A 19,563-nucleotide genomic window follows, 5' to 3' on the forward strand; every position below is an offset into this window, starting at 1 on the left:
CCTCTAGAAGGTCCTGGTTCCATTCAGTCTGTCTCCTCTAGGAGGTCCTGGTTCCATTCAGTCTCCTCACAGCTAGGAGGTCCTGGTTCCATTCAGTCTGTCTCCTCACAGCTAGAAGGTTCCATTCTCACTGGGGGCATGTGGTGGTGAAGAGCTATCTGCGTAATTAACCTCTCTCTCTCCCCCTGTGTGTCTCTGTCAGTGGTAGAGTGGTGATGGAGAGTTATAACCTCTCTCTCTCTCTCTCTCCCTCCCTCCCCCTGTGTGTCTCTGTGTCTCTCTCCCACCAGGCCAGGTACTCTCGGCCCATGTCAGTGGTCGCGTGGTGATGAAGAGTTCTAACCTCTCTCTCTCTCTCTCTCTCTCTCTCTCTCTCTCCCTCCCTCCCTCCCTCCCCCTGTGTGTCTCTGTGTCTCTCTCCCACCAGGCCAGGTACTCTCGGCCCATGTCAGTGGTCGCGTGGTGATGAAGTCGTACCTCAGCGGGATGCCGGAGTGTAAGTTCGGGATGAACGATAAGATCGTCATCGACAAGCAGGGGAAAGGAGGCGGAACCACTGACGAGGCAGCGGGGAAGAGGTGAGGGGCGATGACATCATACACTATGACGTCATCAGCATTGTACTTCACTTACTGGCGGCGGTGGTTCAGGGGTAGAGTGACTGGATGGTAACCGCAAGGTTGCCAGTTCGAACCCGGGCTCCCCCAGAATTACTGTCGAAGTGTCCTTGAGCAAGACACTGAACCCCTAATTGCTCCCGATGTGCAGGTTGGTGCCTTGCATGGTTTCCGCTGCCATTGGTGTATGAATGGGTGAATGTATTAATGCACAATCTCTGTGAAGCGCCTTGGATAAAGGCGCTATATAAATGCACCATTTACCATTTACTAAATGTGTCTAAAAAATGTCCTGATTTCCTCATTTTATTTTCTGGTTAAAAAGTGCTTCTATTAGACTGTATGAATTATTATTCTGTGTGGGTAAAGTGCTTTCATTAGACTGTGAATAATCTGACTGTTTATTCACTACTTCTAAAAGATTCACTTCTAGAGATTAACTCCCTTTTAACACTCATGACGCCAAGACGCTTCATAACCCGCCTGATAACGGGTTAACATTTTACCCCGAAGCTCGCCATACCCGTCAGCTGCTAGACAGGCCCCCAGGCTGCTAGACAGGCCCCCAGGCTGCTAGACAGCGCCCCCAGGCTGCTAGACAGGCCCCCAGGCTGCTAGACAGGCCCCCAGGCTGCTAGACAGCACCCCCAGGCTGCTAGACAGCACCCCCAGGCTGCTAGACAGCGCCCCCAGGCTGCTAGACAGGCCCCCAGGCTGCTAGACAGGCCCCCAGGCTGCTAGACAGCACCCCCAGGCTGCTAGACAGGCCCCCAGGCTGCTAGACAGGCCCCCAGGCTGCTAGACAGCACCCCCAGGCTGCTAGACAGCACCCCCAAGCACCCCCAGACAGGCCCCCAGGCTGCTAGACAGGCCCCCAGGCTGCTAGACAGCACCCCCAGGCTGCTAGACAGCGCCCCCAGGCTGCTAGACAGCGCCCCCAGGCTGCTAGACAGGCCCCCAGGCTGCTAGACAGCACCCCCAGGCTGCTAGACAGGCCCCCAGGCTGCTAGACAGGCCCCCAGGCTGCTAGACAGCACCCCCAGGCTGCTAGACAGGCCCCCATGCTGCTAGACAGGCCCCCAGGCTGCTAGACAGCACCCCCAGGCTGCTAGACAGCACCCCCAGGCTGCTAGACAGGCCCCCAGGCTGCTAGACAGCACCCCCAGGCTGCTAGACAGGCCCCCAGGCTGCTAGACAGCACCCCCAGGCTGCTAGACAGGCCCCCAGGCTGCTAGACAGGCCCCCAGGCTGCTAGACAGCACCCCCAGGCTGCTAGACAGCACCCCCAGGCTGCTAGACAGGCCCCCAGGCTGCTAGACAGGCCCCCAGGCTGCTAGACAGCACCCCCAGGCTGCTAGACAGCACCCCCAGGCTGCTAGACAGGCCCCCAGGCTGCTAGACAGGACCCCAGGCTGCTAGACAGCACCCCCAGGCTGCTAGACAGGCCCCCAGGCTGCTAGACAGCGCCCTTAGGCTGCTAGACAGCGCCCCCAGGCTGCTAGACAGGCCCCCAGGCTGCTAGACAGGCCCCCAGGCTGCTAGACAGCGCCCCCAGGCTGCTAGACAGCGCCCCCAGGCTACTAGACAGGCCCCCAGGCTGCTAGACAGGCCCCCAGGCTGCTAGACAGGCCCCCAGGCTGCTAGACAGCACCCCCAGGCTGCTAGACAGCACCCCCAGGCTGCTAGACAGGCCCCCAGGCTGCTAGACAGGACCCCAGGCTGCTAGACAGCACCCCCAGGCTGCTAGACAGGCCCCCAGGCTGCTAGACAGGCCCCCAGGCTGCTAGACAGCGCCCCCAGGCTGCTAGACAGGCCCCCAGGCTGCTAGACAGGCCCCCAGGCTGCTAGACAGCACCCCCAGGCTGCTAGACAGCGCCCCCAGGCTGCTAGACAGCGCCCCCAGGCTGCTAGACAGGCCCCCAGGCTGCTAGACAGCACCCCCAGGCTGCTAGACAGGCCCCCAGGCTGCTAGACAGGCCCCCAGGCTGCTAGACAGCACCCCCAGGCTGCTAGACAGGCCCCCATGCTGCTAGACAGGCCCCCAGGCTGCTAGACAGCACCCCCAGGCTGCTAGACAGCACCCCCAGGCTGCTAGACAGGCCCCCAGGCTGCTAGACAGCACCCCCAGGCTGCTAGACAGGCCCCCAGGCTGCTAGACAGCACCCCCAGGCTGCTAGACAGGCCCCCAGGCTGCTAGACAGGCCCCCAGGCTGCTAGACAGCACCCCCAGGCTGCTAGACAGCACCCCCAGGCTGCTAGACAGGCCCCCAGGCTGCTAGACAGGCCCCCAGGCTGCTAGACAGCACCCCCAGGCTGCTAGACAGCACCCCCAGGCTGCTAGACAGGCCCCCAGGCTGCTAGACAGGACCCCAGGCTGCTAGACAGCACCCCCAGGCTGCTAGACAGGCCCCCAGGCTGCTAGACAGCGCCCTTAGGCTGCTAGACAGCGCCCCCAGGCTGCTAGACAGGCCCCCAGGCTGCTAGACAGGCCCCCAGGCTGCTAGACAGCGCCCCCAGGCTGCTAGACAGCGCCCCCAGGCTACTAGACAGGCCCCCAGGCTGCTAGACAGGCCCCCAGGCTGCTAGACAGGCCCCCAGGCTGCTAGACAGCGCCCCCAGGCTGCTAGACAGGCCCCCAGGCTGCTAGACAGCACCCCCAGGCTGCTAGACAGGCCCCCAGGCTGCTAGACAGGCCCCCAGGCTGCTAGACAGCACCCCCAGGCTGCTAGACAGGCCCCCAGGCTGCTAGACAGCGCCCTTAGGCTGCTAGACAGCGCCCCCAGGCTGCTAGACAGGCCCCCAGGCTGCTAGACAGGCCCCCATGCTGCTAGACAGGCCCCCATGCTGCTAGACAGGCCCCCAGGCTGCTAGACAGCGCCCCCAGGCTGCTAGACAGGCCCCCAGGCTGCTAGACAGCACCCCCAGGCTGCTAGACAGGCCCCCAGGCTGCTAGACAGGCCCCCAGGCTGCTAGACAGCACCCCCAGGCTGCTAGACAGCACCCCCAGGCTGCTAGACAGCACCCCCAGGCTGCTAGACAGCGCCCTTAGGCTGCTAGACAGCGCCCCCAGGCTGCTAGACAGGCCCCCAGGCTGCTAGACAGGCCCCCAGGCTGCTAGACAGCACCCCCAGGCTGCTAGACAGCGCCCCCAGGCTGCTAGACAGCGCCCCCAGGCTGCTAGACAGGGCCCCCAGGCTGCTAGACAGCACCCCCAGGCTGCTAGACAGCACCCCCAGGCTGCTAGACAGGCCCCCAGGCTGCTAGACAGCGCCCCCAGGCTACTAGACAGGCCCCCAGGCTGCTAGACAGGCCCCCATGCTGCTAGACAGCGCCCCCAGGCTACTAGACAGGCCCCCAGGCTGCTAGACAGGCCCCCAGGCTGCTAGACAGCGCCCCCAGGCTACTAGACAGGCCCCCAGGCTGCTAGACAGGCCCCCATGCTGCTAGACAGGCCCCCAGGCTGCTAGACAGGCCCCCAGGCTGCTAGACAGCGCCCCCAGGCTGCTAGACAGGCCCCCAGGCTGCTAGACAGCACCCCCAGGCTGCTAGACAGCACCCCCAGGCTGCTAGACAGCACCCCCAGGCTGCTAGACAGGCCCCCAGGCTGCTAGACAGGCCCCCAGGCTGCTAGACAGGCCCCCAGGCTGCTAGACAGGCCCCCAGGCTGCTAGACAGGCCCCCAGGCTGCTAGACAGGCCCCCAGGCTGCTAGACAGGCCCCCAGGCTGCTAGACAGCACCCCCAGGCTGCTAGACAGCACCCCCAGGCTGCTAGACAGGCCCCCAGGCTGCTAGACAGGCCCCCAGGCTGCTAGACAGCACCCCCAGGCTGCTAGACAGGCCCCCAGGCTGCTAGACAGGCCCCCAGGCTGCTAGACAGCACCCCCAGGCTGCTAGACAGGCCCCCAGGCTGCTAGACAGGCCCCCAGGCTGCTAGACAGGCCCCCAGGCTGCTAGACAGGCCCCCAGGCTGCTAGACAGGCCCCCAGGCTGCTAGACAGGCCCCCAGGCTGCTAGACAGCACCCCCAGGCTGCTAGACAGCACCCCCAGGCTGCTAGACAGGCCCCCAGGCTGCTAGACAGGCCCCCAGGCTGCTAGACAGCACCCCCAGGCTGCTAGACAGGCCCCCAGGCTACTAGACAGGCCCCCAGGCTGCTAGACAGGCCCCCAGGCTGCTAGACAGGCCCCCATGCTGCTAGACAGGCCCCTAGGCTGCTAGACAGGCCCCCAGGCTGCTAGACAGCACCCCCAGGCTGCTAGACAGGCCCCCATGCTGCTAGACAGGCCCCTAGGCTGCTAGACAGGCCCCCAGGCTGCTAGACAGCACCCCCAGGCTGCTAGACAGGCCTCCAGGCTGCTAGACAGCACCCCCAGGCTGCTAGACAGGCCCCCATGCTGCTAGACAGGCCCCTAGGCTGCTAGACAGCACCCCCAGGCTGCTAGACAGGCCCCCAGGCTGCTAGACAGCACCCCCAGGCTGCTAGACAGGCCCCCATGCTGCTAGACAGGCCCCTAGGCTGCTAGACAGCACCCCCAGGCTGCTAGACAGAGGCCCCAGGCTACTAGACAGAGGCCCCCAGGCTGCTAGACAGGCCCCCAGGCTGCTAGACAGGCCCCCAGGCTGCTAGACAGGCCCCCAGGCTGCTAGACAGCACCCCCAGGCTGCTAGACAGAGGCCCCAGGCTACTAGACAGAGGCCCCCAGGCTGCTAGACAGGCCCCCAGGCTGCTAGACAGAGGCCCCAGGCTGCTAGACAGGCCCCCAGGCTGCTAGACAGAGGCCCCAGGCTACTAGACAGAGGCCCCCAGGCTACTAGACAGGCCCCCAGGCTGCTACACAGGCCCCCAGGCTGCTAGACAGCGCCCCCAGGCTGCTAGACAGCGCCCCCAGGCTACTAGACAGACCCCCAGGCTACTAGACAGGCCCCCAGGCTGCTAGACAGGCCCCCAGGCTGCTAGACAGGCCCCCAGGCTACTAGACAGGCCCCCAGGATGCTAGACAGGCCCCCATGCTGCTAGACAGGCCCCCAGGCTGCTTGTTTTCTCAGAAAAATACTCCAGTTGTTTTTGTCCAATCCGCCCGACGTTCAGATGTAAATAGTGGTTTTTGACCCGCCATATTATATGGATATATATATATATATATATATACCGCTTGTGGTGAAAACTAAGACTTTTGGCGCAAATTCACAGATATTGCCTGGCTGCCTGCGGTAATTTCACATGAACACTAGAGGGCGATGAAAGTGTTAAGAGATTATAAACGGGCAGCATTTCGTATTTTCGTAATTTCAAAAGCCAGATGTTGGATGGGCTATGATGTCACCAGGCTTTAGCTATGATGTCACTATGATGTCACCAGGCTTTAGCTATGATGTCACTATGATGTCATCAGGCTTTAGCTATGATGACACTATGATGTCACCAGGCTTTAGCTATGATGACACTATGATGTCACCAAGGCTTTGATCTGTTTTGATTTTCTTTCTTTCCTGTTTTCTTTCTTTTCGATGCATCTCCTCCTTTCCCTCTTTCTGTTTTCTATGTGCTGTACTTCTATGTTCCTCTATGTCTCCCTGCTCTGTCTATTCTACCTCTATGTACCTCCAAACCTCAGTGATTTAGGAGGTGCAAGGTAACTATATATATGTGCACGCACACACACGCGCACACACACACACTCACACACACACACACGTGCACACACACATACACTCACACACACAATGTTGTCATTGTTTATAACTAACATCAGGAGGCTGTTTCTGTGTTTGTTTATTCAATTGTGTATTTATTTAGTAATTGTGTATTTCTGCATGTGTTTGTTCATGTTGTGTTTCATTAATTTGATCAATCAAACAGCCTCCTGATTTGTATTTTATTTTAGACGGGTGTGTTTTATCTTTGGTACAAACACTGTAGCAATGCTACATAAAAACATGGCTGATGTGTTCCGCCATAGTCTGAAAACCCACCTCCTCAGACTCCATCTTAGCCCGTAGCCCCTCCCCTAGCCTCGACCACCTTACAGCCCGTAGCCCCTCCCCTAGCCTCGACCACCTTACAGCCCGTAGCCCCTCCCCTAGCCTCGACCACCTTACAGCCCCTCCCCTAGCCTCGACCACCTTACAGCCCGTAGCCCCTCCCCTAGCCTCGACCACCTTACAGCCCGTAGCCCCTCCCCTAGCCTCGACCACCTTACAGCCCGTAGCCCCTCCCCTAGCCTCGACCACCTTACAGCCCGTAGCCCCTCCCCTAGCCTCGACCACCTTACAGCCCGTAGCCCCTCCCCTAGCCTCCACCACCTTACAGCCCGTAGCCCCTCCCCTAGCCTCCACCACCTTACAGCCCGTAGCCCCTCCCCTAGCCTCGACCACCTTACAGCCCGTAGCCCCTCCCCTAGCCTCGACCACCTTACAGCCCGTAGCCCCTCCCCTAGCCTCGACCACCTTACAGCCCGTAGCCCCTCCCCTAGCCTCGACCACCTTACAGCCCGTAGCACATAGCACTTTATAGTGTATACTCATAGATTATTATATAGAAATTACACTGTTAGACGGATATTACATTCTTAGCTTCTTTGTGATTCTTGATGACCATTTCTATGTACTTGATGTATCACCATGTGTTGTTCTTACTTACTGTAAGTCTCTCTGGATTAAGAGTGTCTGATAAATGAATACATTGTAAATTGTGGAGTCTAAGTCTTGTTAAACAGTCTGTATTGTGTCTCCATAGCAACAGTGGTAAACAGTCTGTATTGTGTCTCCATAGCAACAGTGGTAAACAGTCTGTATTGTGTCTCCATAGCAACAGTGGTAAACAGTCTGTATTGTGTCTCCATAGCAACGGTGGTAAACAGTCTGTATTGTGTCTCCATAGCAACAGTGGTAAACAGTCTGTATTGTGTCTCCATAGCAACAGTGGTAAACAGTCTGTATTGTGTTTCCATAGCAACAGTGGTAAACAGTCCATAGCCATTGATGACTGCACCTTCCACCAGTGTGTTCGTCTCAGCAAGTTTGACTCTGAGAGAAGCATCAGCTTCATCCCCCCCGACGGAGAGTACGAACTGATGAGGTAACTCTATACCCTAACCCCTACCTCCTAACCCCTACCTCCTAGCCCCTAACCACTAGCCCTTAGCCCCTAAGAGAGAAGCTTCAGCTTCATCCCCCCCGACGGAGAGTACGAACTAATGAGGTAACTCTATACCCTAAGCCCTACCTCCTAGCCCCTAACCACTACCCCCTTAGCCTGGCTAATAAGCCAGACTCAAATCACACTGTCGTGTGGTATTTGAGTCTGGAGATGCTGTGTATGGATCTTGTTTCCCGGGGGGCCGGTTCAAACATTTTCTCTTTGACGCAATTGGTCAGAGCTACTGTCAGTCAAAGGTCTCAAGCATTGAACGTCACTGTACCAAAGCCCGCCCATATTGCATACCGTGTCCCGATTGGCCACACCAGTTATCTGGTGTAGGAAATGGGCGTACAATTGAGCCTCTCCAGACCGTAATCCGCCGGCAGGCAATTTTTTTTGCCAAAGGCTGATTCGGTCTGGCTTATTAGCCAGGCTACTAGCCCCTAGCCCCTAAGAGAGAAGCTTCAGCTTCATCCCCCCGACGGAGAGTACGAACTAATGAGGTAACTCTATACCCTAACCCCTACCTCCTAGCCCCTAACCCCTACCTCCTAGCCCCTGCCTACCTCCTAGGAGAGAAGCATCGCAAACGCAGTCCGTATTTCCCTGGGCCAATCTGGCTTCCAATCAAACAGACACTGCAAAAAACCTGGGTGTCTTTTTCGATAAACGCATGAACTTCGAGTTCCACATAAAGAAGGTCACCAAATCATGTTCGTATCACTTGCGGAATAAAATCAAACCAATCCTCACTTCTTAAGATCTGGAAAAAATCATTCATGCTTTTAGTTTCATCCCGTCTTGACATAAGCCTGTACTGGAACTCCACTGGCTCCCTTAGCCTCGTAACCAAGGTGGACCGGGCCCAGCCTCGTAACCAAGGTGGACCGGGCCCAGCCTCGTAACCAAGGGGGACCGGGCCCAGCCTCGTAACCAAGGGGGACCGGGCCCAGCCTCGTAACCAAGGGGGACCGGGCCCAGCCTCGTAACCAAGGGGGACCGGGCCCAGCCTCGTAACCAAGGTGGACCGGGCCCAGCCTCGTAACCAAGGTGGACCGGGCCCAGCCTCGTAACCAAGGTGGACCGGGCCCAGCCTCGTAACCAAGGGGGACCGGGCCCAGCCTCGTAACCAAGGGGGACCGGGCCCAGCCTCGTAACCAAGGGGGACCGGGCCCAGCCTCGTAACCAAGGGGGACCGGGCCCAGCCTCGTAACCAAGGGGACCGGGCCCAGCCTCGTAACCAAGGGGGACCGGGCCCAGCCTCGTAACCAAGGGGGACCGGGCCCAGCCTCGTAACCAAGGGGGACCGGGCCCAGCCTCGTAACCAAGGGGGACCGGGCCCAGCCTCGTAACCAAGGTGGACCGGGCCCAGCCTCGTAACCAAGGGGGTAACTTTTATGGAGTTTGTTCTTATTAACCAATGATAATGAGCCGTACCAGGAAACAAAACAAAATGTCACCTCATCACTGACCTTTACCCTCAGGTATCATTATATTGACCCTTGACCTTTTCCCTCAGATATCATTATATTGACCCTTGACCTTTACCCTCAGGTATCATTATATTGACCCTTGACCTTTACCCCCAGGTATCATTATATTGACCCTTGACCTTTACCCTCAGGTATCATTATATTGACCCTTGACCTTTGCCCTCAGGTATCATTATATTGACCCTTGACCTTTACCCTCAGGTATCATTATATTGACCCTTGACCTTTACCCTCAGGTATCATTATATTGACCCTTGACCTTTACCCTCAGATATCATTATATTGACCCTTGACCTTTTCCCTCAGATATCATTATATTGACCCTTGACCTTTTCCCTCAGATATCATTATATTGACCCTTGACCTTTGCCCTCAGGTATCATTATATTGACCCTTGACCTTTACCCTCAGATATCATTATATTGACCCTTGACCTTTTCCCTCAGATATCATTATATTGACCCTTGACCTTTTCCCTCAGATATCATTATATTGACCCTTGACCTTTTCCCTCAGATATCATTATATTGACCCTTGACCTTTTCCCTCAGATATCATTATATTGACCCTTGACCTTTTCCCTCAGATATCATTATATTGACCCTTGACCTTTTCCCTCAGATATCATTATATTGACCCTTGACCTTTGCCCTCAGGTATCATTATATTGACCCTTGACCTTTGCCCTCAGGTATCATTATATTGACCCTTGACCTTTACCCTCAGGTATCATTATATTGACCCTTGACCTTTACCCTCAGGTATCATTATATTGACCCTTGACCTTTACCCTCAGGTATCATTATATTGACCCTTGACCTTTACCCCCAGGTATCATTATATTGACCCTTGACCTTTACCCTCAGATATCATTATATTGACCCTTGACCTTTGCCCTCAGGTATCATTATATTGACCCTTGACCTTTACCCTCGGGTATCATTATATTGACCCTTGACCTTTACCCTCAGGTATCATTATATTGACCCTTGACCTTTACCCTCAGGTATCATTATATTGACCCTTGACCTTTGCCCTCAGGTATCATTATATTGACCCTTGACCTTTACCCTCAGGTATCATTATATTGACCCTTGACCTTTGCCCTCAGGTATCATTATATTGACCCTTGACCTTTACCCTCAGGTATCATTATATTGACCCTTGACCTTTGCCCTCAGGTATCATTATATTGACCCTTGACCTTTACCCCCAGGTATTATATTGACCATTGACCTTTACCCCCAGGTATCATTATATTGACCCTTGACCTTTGCCCTCAGGTATCATTATATTGACCCTTGACCTTTGCCCTCAGGTATCATTATATTGACCCTTGACCTTTACCCTCGGGTATCATTATATTGACCCTTGACCTTTACCCTCAGGTATCATTATATTGACCCTTGACCTTTACCCTCAGATATCATTATATTGACCCTTGACCTTTACCCTCAGGTATCATTATATTGACCCTTGACCTTTACCCTCAGGTATTATTATATCTGACCCTTGACCTTTACCCGCAGGTATTATTATATCTGACCCTTGACCTTTACCCTCAGGTATCATTATATTGACCCTTGACCTTTGCCCTCAGGTATCATTATATTGACCCTTGACCTTTACCCTCAGGTATCATTATATTGACCCTTGACCTTTACCCTCAGATATCATTATATTGACCCTTGACCTTTACCCTCAGGTATTATTATATCTGACCCTTGACCTTTTCCCTCAGATATCATTATATTGACCTTTGCCCGCAGGTATCATTATATTGACCTTTGCCCTCAGGTATCATTATATTGACCCTTGACCTTTACCGTCAGGTATCATTATATTGACCCTTGACCTTTACCCTAAGGTATTATTATATCTGACCCTTGACCTTTTCCCTCAGGTATCATTATATTGACCTTTGCCCTCAGGTATCATTATATTGACCCTTGACCTTTGCCCGCAGGTATCATTATATTGACCCTTGACCTTTGCCCGCAGGTATCATTATATTGACCCTTGACCTTTGCCCGCGGGTATCATTATATTGACCTTTGCCCTCAGGCATCATTATATTTGACCTTTGCCTCAGGTATCGCACCACTAAGGACATCATCCTGCCGTTCCGGGTCATTCCGCTGGTCAGAGAGGTCGGGCGAACCAAGCTGGAGGTCAAGGTGGTCATCAAGTCCAACTTCAAACCTTCCCTGCTGGCCCAGAAGATCGAGGTGAGCTCCGAACCAACCTAACCTTAACCCTCCCTGTTGGCCCAGAAGATTCACACACCTTTACATAGATTGTGCATTACATTCACCCATTCACACACATACATTCACACACCTTTACATAGATTGTGCATTACATTCACCCATTCACACACATACATTCACACACCTTTACATAGATTGTGCATTACATTCACCCATTCACACACATACATTCACACACCTTTACATAGATTGTGCATTACATTCACCCATTCACACACATACATTCACACACCTTTACATAGATTGTGCATTACATTCACCCATTCACACACACACACACACACACATACACACACACACATTCACACACCTTTACATAGATTGTGCATTACATTCACCCATTCACACACACACACACACACACACACACACACACACACACATACACACACACACATTCACACACCTTTACATAGATTGTGCATTACATTCACCCATTCACACACACACACACACACACACACACACACACACACACACACACACACACACACACACACAGCAGAGGAAACCATGCAAGGCACCAACCTGCACATCAGGAGCAATCAGGGGTTCAGAGTCTTGCTCAAGGACACTTCCACACTAACTCTGGGGGAGCCCACAGGGATCGAACTGGCTGCTCTACCGGCCACTCTACCACTGATCCACTGCCACCCAGAAGATCTAAACCCTTAAAGCAAGATGTTAGATTGAGTTCTATTACATTTAGATGTTAGATTGAGTTCTATTACATTTAGATGTTAGATTGAGTTCTATTACATTTAGATGTTAGATTGAGTTCTATTACATTTAGATGTTAGATTGAGTTCTATTACATTTAGATGTTAGATTGAGTTCTATTACATTTAGATGTTAGATTGAGTTCTAATACATTTAGATGTTAGATTGAGTTCTATTACATTTAGATGTTAGATTGAGTTCTATTACATTTAGATGTTAGATTGAGTTCTATTACATTTAGATGTTAGATTGAGTTATATTACATTTAGATGTTAGATTGAGTTCTATTACATTTAGATGTTAGATTGAGTTCTATTACATTTAGATGTTAGATTGAGTTATATTATATTTAGATGTTAGATTGAGTTCTATTACATTTAGATGTTAGATTGAGTTCTATTACATTTAGATGTTAGATTGAGTTCTATTACATTTAGATGTTAGATTGAGTTCTATTACATTTAGATGTTAGATTGAGTTATATTACATTTAGATGTTAGATTGAGTTCTATTACATTTAGATGTTAGATTGCACGAAGCTGTGTAGTAATGTTGTCGTTATGTTTGATGGTTGCAGGTGCGAATCCCCACGCCGCTCAACACCAGTGGAGTGCAGGTCATCTGTATGAAGGGAAAAGCCAAGTACAAGGCCAGCGAGAACGCCATCGTCTGGAAGTAAGTCGTAATTACACTATCAGATATTTATTTAAAACACCCTGGACAACGCTCCACACGTCCCAGACTCTTCTCCCTTCTCTAAAACACCCTGGACAACGCTCCACACGTCCCAGACTCTTCTCCCTTCTCTAAAACACCTGGACAACGCTCCACACGTCCTAGACTCTTCTCCCTTCTCTAAAACACCTGGACAACGCTCCACGCGTCCCAGACTCTTCTCCCTTCTCTAAAACACCTGGACAACGCTCCACGCGTCCCAGACTCTTCTCCCTTCTCTAAAACACCTGGACAACGCTCCACGCGTCCCAGACTCTTCTCCCTTCTCTAAAACACCTGGACAACGCTCCACACGTCCCAGACTCTTCTCCCTTCTCTAAAACACCTGGACAACGCTCCACACGTCCCAGACTCTTCTCCCTCCTCTAAAACACCTGGACAACGCTCCACGCGTCCCAGACTCTTCTCCCTTCTCTAAAACACCCTGGACAACGCTCCACACGTCCCAGACTCTTCTCCCTTCTCTAAAACACCTGGACAACGCTCCACACGTCCCAGACTCTTCTCCCTTCTCTAAAACACCTGGACAACGCTCCACGCGTCCCAGACTCTTCTCCCTTCTCTAAAACACCTGGACAACGCTCCACACGTCCCAGACTCTTCTCCCTTCTCTAAAACACCTGGACAACGCTCTACACATTTGATGTATTAACTTGTGGTGTTCTTGCGTACTCTAAATCACTGGAGTAAGAGCATCTGATAAATGCCTACATTCTAAAGTGTGTGTGTGTGTGTGTGTGTGTGTGTGTGAGTGTGTGTGTGTGTGTGTGTGTGTGTGTGTGTGTGTGTGTGTGTGTGTGTGTGTGTGTGTGTGTGTGTGTGTGTGTGTGTGTGTGTGTGTGTGTGTGTGTGTGTGTGTGTGTGTGTGTGTGTGTGTGTGTGTGTGTGTGTGTGTGTAGGATCAAGCGCATGGCAGGGATGAAAGAGTCTCAGATCTCAGCAGAGATTGAGCTGCTGCCGACCAACGACAAGAAGAAATGGGCCCGCCCCCCCATCTCCATGAACTTTGAGGTTACACTCACTCACACACACACTCCTGTCCCCTGTGTGTAACGTCTAAACGTGTCCCCTGCTCTCCTTAACGGTGTGTGTGTAACGTCTAAATGTGTCCCCTGCTCTCCTTAACGGTGTGTGTGTAACGTCTAAATGTGTTCCCTGCTCTCCTTAACGGTGTGTGTGTAACGTCTAAATGTGTCCCCTGCTCTCCTTAACGGTGTGTGTGTAACGTCTAAATGTGTCCCCTGCTCTCCTTAACGGTGTGTGTGTGTAATGTCTAAATGTGTCCCCTGCTCTCCTTAACGGTGTGTGTGTAACGTCTAAATGTGTCCCCTGCTCTCCTTAACGGTGTGTGTGTAACGTCTAAATGTGTTCCCTGCTCTCCTTAACGGTGTGTGTGTAACGTCTAAATGTGTTCCCTGCTCTCCTTAACGGTGTGTGTGTGTAACGTCTAAATGTGTCCCCTGCTCTCCTCATCGGCCTGTGTGTAACGTATAAATGTGTCCCCTGCTCGGTGGTGTGTAACGTCTAAATGTGTCCCCTGCTCTCCTCATCGGCGTGTGTGTAACGTCTAAATGTGTCCCCTGCTCCAGGTCCCCTTCGCTCCGTCCGGGCTGAAGGTTCGCTACCTGAAGGTGTTCGAGTCCAAACTCAACTACAGCGACCACGACGTCATCAAATGGGTCCGATACATCGGACGCTCGGGGATCTACGAGACGCGCTGCTAATGTCCGACACGCAGCCCCCACCCCCCCTCCTCTATCTCATATAATTACCCCCCCCCCCCTCTTCTTCCTCATTAAGTAATTGTCAGAGATTAAATATGTCATTTAAAGAAGTTAAAATAAAGAAAATAGAATTGGATATTATGCAACATGTTGAAGCATCTCGTTATCGTGTATTTTATCATTAGTGATCCGAGTACAACAGCAGTAGTAATACAACTACTACTGTATTAGTAGTAGAAGGGTTACCCTAACTAACCCTAACCCTAACCCTACTGTATTAGTAGTACTACAACAAGTAGCGAAGACAGAGGGTTAGGGTTAGGGTTAGGGTTAGCCTAACCCTAACCCTGTATTAGTAGTACTACAACAAGTAGCGAAGACAGAGGAGAGACATTTCTCCTCCTCGCGTCCTCGTTAGGAGAGAGAGGAGACACATTTCTCCTCCTCGCGTCCTCGTTAGGAGACAGAGGAGACACATTTCTCCTCCTCGCGTCCTCGTTAGGAGAGAGAGGAGACACATTTCTCCTCCTCGCGTCCTCGTTAGGAGACAGAGGAGACACATTTCTCCTCCTCGCGTCCTCGTTAGGAGAGAGAGGAGAGACATTTCTCCAGACTCAAAAAGCTCTCTACCTCCTCGCCTCCTGGTCCTCTCAGCGCCCTCTAGTGGTGTTACAGTGAAACTGGTGATCTGCTGAATTATGTGACCAACAGGAAGGTTAATGTCCAAACATGAATCACTGATTAGACTAGGTTTAACTAGAGTTAACCTAGCCTTAACATCTAGTTTAGACCAGGTTTAACTAGAGTTAACCTAGCCTTAACATCTAGTTTAGACCAGGTTTAACTAGAGTTAACCTAGCCTTAACATCTAGTTTAGACCAGGTTTAACTAGAGTTAACCTAGTCTTAACATCTAGTTTAGACCAGGTTTAACTAGTTAGTTTAACATCTAGTTTAGACCAGGTTGAACTAGAGTTATCTTAACATCTAGTTTAGACCAGGTTTAACTAGAGTTAACCTAGCCTTAACATCTAGTTTAGACCAGGTTTAACTAGAGTTAACCTAGGCTTAACATCTAGTTTAGACCAGGTTTAACTAGAGTTAACCTAGTCTTAACATCTAGTTTAGACCAGGTTTAACTAGTTAGTTTAACATCTAGTTTAGACCAGGTTGAACTAGAGTTAGCTTAACATCTAGTTTAGACCAGGTTTAACTAGAGTTAACCTAGGCTTAACATCTAGTTTAGACCAGGTTTAACTAGAGTTAACCTAGTCTTAACATCTAGTTTAGACCAGGTTTAACTAGTTAGTTTAACATCTAGTTTAGACCAGGTTGAACTAGAGTTAGCTTAACATCTAGTTTAGACCAGGTTTAACTAGAGTTAACCTAGGCTTAACATCTAGTTTAGACCAGGTTTAACTAGAGTTAACCTAGGCTTAACATCTAGTTTAGACCAGGTTTAACTAGAGTTAACCTAGGCTTAACATCTAGTTTAGACCAGGTTTAACTAGTTAGTTTAACATCTAGTTTAGACTAGGTTTAACTAGAGTTAGCTTAACATCTAGTTTAGACCAGGTTTAACTAGTTAGTTTAACATCTAGTTTAGACCAGGTTTAACTAGAGTTAGCTTAACATCTAGTTTAGACCAGGTTTTACTAGAGTTAGCTTAACATCTAGTTTAGACCAGGTTTAACTAGAGTTAGCTTAACATCTAGTTTAGACCAGGTTTAACTAGAGTTAGCTTAACATCTAGTTTAGACCAGGTTTAACTAGAGTTAGCTTAACATCTAGTTTAGACCAGGTTTAACTAGAGTTACGCTAGATTACTTTAAACTCTAGTCTACTCCACGGAGGTCTCACATCAGCCTTCTCTAGTCTTTTCTATATCTATAGTCTATATATAGTCTATATCTATAGTCTATATATCTATAGTCTATATATATATATAGTCTATATCTATAGTCTATATCTATAGTATATATATATATAGTCTATACATCTAGTCTATATCTATAGTATATATATATCTATAGTCTATATATATAGTCTATACATAGTCTATATCTATAGTCTATATCTATAGTCTATATATATATAGTCTATATATATAGTCTATATATCTAGTCTATATATATATATAGGCTATATCTAGTCTATATCTATAGTCTATATCTATAGTCTATATCTATAGTCTATATATCTAGTCTTATCTACAGCAGTTTTATGGGAACAATATCCTACGAAGAAAACACTGTTAGTATTTCTAACAAAGTATTTGTTGTGAGTGACCCTATGGTTTAATGCCCAGTGAGTGACCCTATGGTTTAATGCCCAGTGAGTGACCCTATGGTTTAATGCCCAGTGAGTGACCCTATGGTTTAATGCCCAGTGAGTGACCCTATGGTTTAGTGACCAGTGAGTGACCCTATGGTTTAGTGACCCTACTCTGCAGTTTGATTGTTTGTTTCCATGTGGTTTGATGTGCAGCAGATTAACTAACCTAGCTCTGTTTCCATGTGACCCTAGTTCTAGGGCTAACCCTAGTCCTAGGACCCTAGACTTTAGGGCTAATCCTAGGACCCTAGGCTTTAGGGCTAATCCTAGGACCCTAGTAGAGCTTTAGGGCTAATCCTAGGACCCTAGTAGGGCTTTAGGGCTAATCCTAGGACCCTAGGCTTTAGGGCTAATCCTAGGACCCTAGTAGGGCTTTAGGGCTAATCCTAGGACCCTAGTAGGGCTTTAGGGCTAATCCTAGGACCCTAGGCTTTAGGGCTAATCCTAGGACCCTAGTAGGGCTTTAGGGCTAATCCTAGGACCCTAGGCTTTAGGGCTAATCCTAGGACCCTAGGCTTTAGGGCTAATCCTAGGACCCTAGTAGAGCTTTAGGGCTAATCCTAGGACCCTAGTAGGGCTTTAGGGCTAATCCTAGGACCCTAGGCTTTAGGGCTAATCCTAGGACCCTAGTAGGGCTTTAGGGCTAATCCTAGGACCCTAGTAGGGCTTTAGGGCTAATCCTAGGACCCTAGGCTTTAGGGCTAATCCTAGGACCCTAGTAGGGCTTTAGGGCTAATCCTAGGACCCTAGGCTTTAGGGCTAATCCTAGGACCCTAGGCTTTAGGGCTAATCCTAGGACCCTAGTAGGGCTTTAGGGCTAATCCTAGGACCCTAGGCTTTAGGGCTAACCCTAATCCAAGTGCTCGCATCCCTGTGTCATTTCTCAAAGCAGATAGATTTATGACACAAAGTGAAATATTTCATGCATCTCTGTTTTGGATTCTGGATCATTACAGTAGCTCATTTACATGCGATGAATTCATTCCTTAAATCGACAATGGTCAAAATCATGTACATTTTTGTATTCATTTTGTAATTTGCCTTGACATTCCTAATCATTCACTTTCCACTGTTTTTATTATATTTGTATGATGCCCCCCCCCCCCCCCTCATGAAATCAGCTGCAGTCAAATGGAAATGAAATGATATGTCCCTCATTGCATCTAATAGACAATACATAATGAATCATTGCATCTAATAGACAATACATAATGAATCATTCATCTAATAGACAATACATAATGAATCATTGCATCTAATAGACAATACATAATGAATCATTGCATTTAATAGACATTAAATACATAATGAATCATTGCATCCATTCATCTAATAGACAATACATAATGAATCATTCATCTAATAGACATTAAATACATAATGAATCATTGCATCCATTCATCTAATAGACAATACATAATGAATCATTCATCTAATAGACATTAAATACATAATGAATCATTGCATCCATTCATTTAATAGACAATACATAATGAATCATTGCATCTAATAGACAATACATAATGAATCATTGCATCCATTCATCTAATAGACATTAAATACATAATGAATGAAATGCATTGATTTCACCACCAAATGAAATGAAACATTGAATCAAATTAATATAAAATATATCATTCCACCGCTAGTGGACCACTTGTGACATCATCATGTTGTGTTTTCTTCTGCCGAGACTCTTCTGTTAGGGCGCCCCCTGGTGTTCACCCCCCGTCACTGATGTAGTTCACTGCTTCTCCATGTTTGTAGTCCTGGTGCTGTTCTGTAGTCCAATAAAAACTGACCGTGTAACCGACCAATCCCCTCTGGCGTTGCTGTTTTTATTTAACCAACCTATCACCTCTGCTGTTGCTGTTTTCCTATGGGGGGGGGGGGGGGGGGGGGTAGCCTCTCTTATGCCCAGGAGGGGCTCTTTCACAGAGACCTGTTTTTTGAGTGGTGGCAACCACTCCAAGGAACAGCTATGTCCTAACCTATGTGACTATGTCCTAACCTATGTGACTATGTCCTAACCTATGTGACTATGTCCTAACCTATGTGACTATGTGTCCTAACCTATGTGACTATGTGTCCTAACCTATGTGACTATGTCCTAACCTATGTGACTATGTGTCCTAACCTATGTGACTATGTCCTAACCTATGTGACTATGTGTCCTAACCTATGTGACTATGTCCTAACCTATGTGACTATGTCCTAACCTATGTGACTATGTCCTAACCTATGTGACTATGTGTCCTAACCTATGTGACTATGTCCTAACCTATGTGACTGTGTCCTAACCTATGTGACTATGTCCTAACCTATGTGACTATGTGTTGGACTATGTGACTATGTGTCTTAACCTATGTGACTATGTGCCCTAACCTATGTGACTATGTGTCCTAACCTATGTGACTGTCCTAACCTATGTGACTGTGTCCTAACCTATGTGACTATGTCTAACCTATGTGACTATGTGTCCTAACCTATGTGACTATGTGTCCTAACCTATGTGACTATGTGTCCTAAC

At 49.8% G+C, this 19,563-nt stretch overlaps 1 protein-coding gene across 1 annotated transcript; it reads left to right on the forward strand.

Annotated features, from left to right (window-relative positions):
* The first annotated feature begins 426 nt into the window (after positions 1-426).
* Positions 427-15,441, forward strand: LOC306918799 (AP-2 complex subunit mu-A). Its single transcript, XM_079531662.1, has 7 exons — positions 427-578; positions 6,233-6,250; positions 7,570-7,695; positions 11,344-11,479; positions 12,819-12,916; positions 13,876-13,987; positions 14,566-15,441. The coding sequence occupies exons 1-7, from the start codon at positions 466-468 to the stop codon at positions 14,698-14,700; spliced, it is 738 nt and encodes a 245-aa protein (XP_079387788.1). The 5' UTR covers positions 427-465; the 3' UTR covers positions 14,701-15,441.
* Positions 15,442-19,563: the final 4,122 nt, after the last annotated feature.

This window comes from Electrona antarctica, assembly GCF_951216825.1.
Source record: "Electrona antarctica genome assembly, contig: scaffold_109, whole genome shotgun sequence".
Classification (NCBI taxonomy): domain Eukaryota; kingdom Metazoa; phylum Chordata; class Actinopteri; order Myctophiformes; family Myctophidae; genus Electrona; species Electrona antarctica.

Bases quoted from the DNA above. Each gene is read 5' to 3' on its own strand.
- LOC306918799 (XM_079531662.1), top strand. From the start codon at position 466: ATGAAGTCGTACCTCAGCGGGATGCCGGAGTGTAAGTTCGGGATGAAC. The intron at 7,696-11,343 runs GTAACTCTATAC...CCTTTGCCTCAG, and splicing joins GGAGAGTACGAACTGATGAG to GTATCGCACCACTAAGGACA. The intron at 12,917-13,875 runs GTAAGTCGTAAT...GTGTGTGTGTAG, and splicing joins GAGAACGCCATCGTCTGGAA to GATCAAGCGCATGGCAGGGA.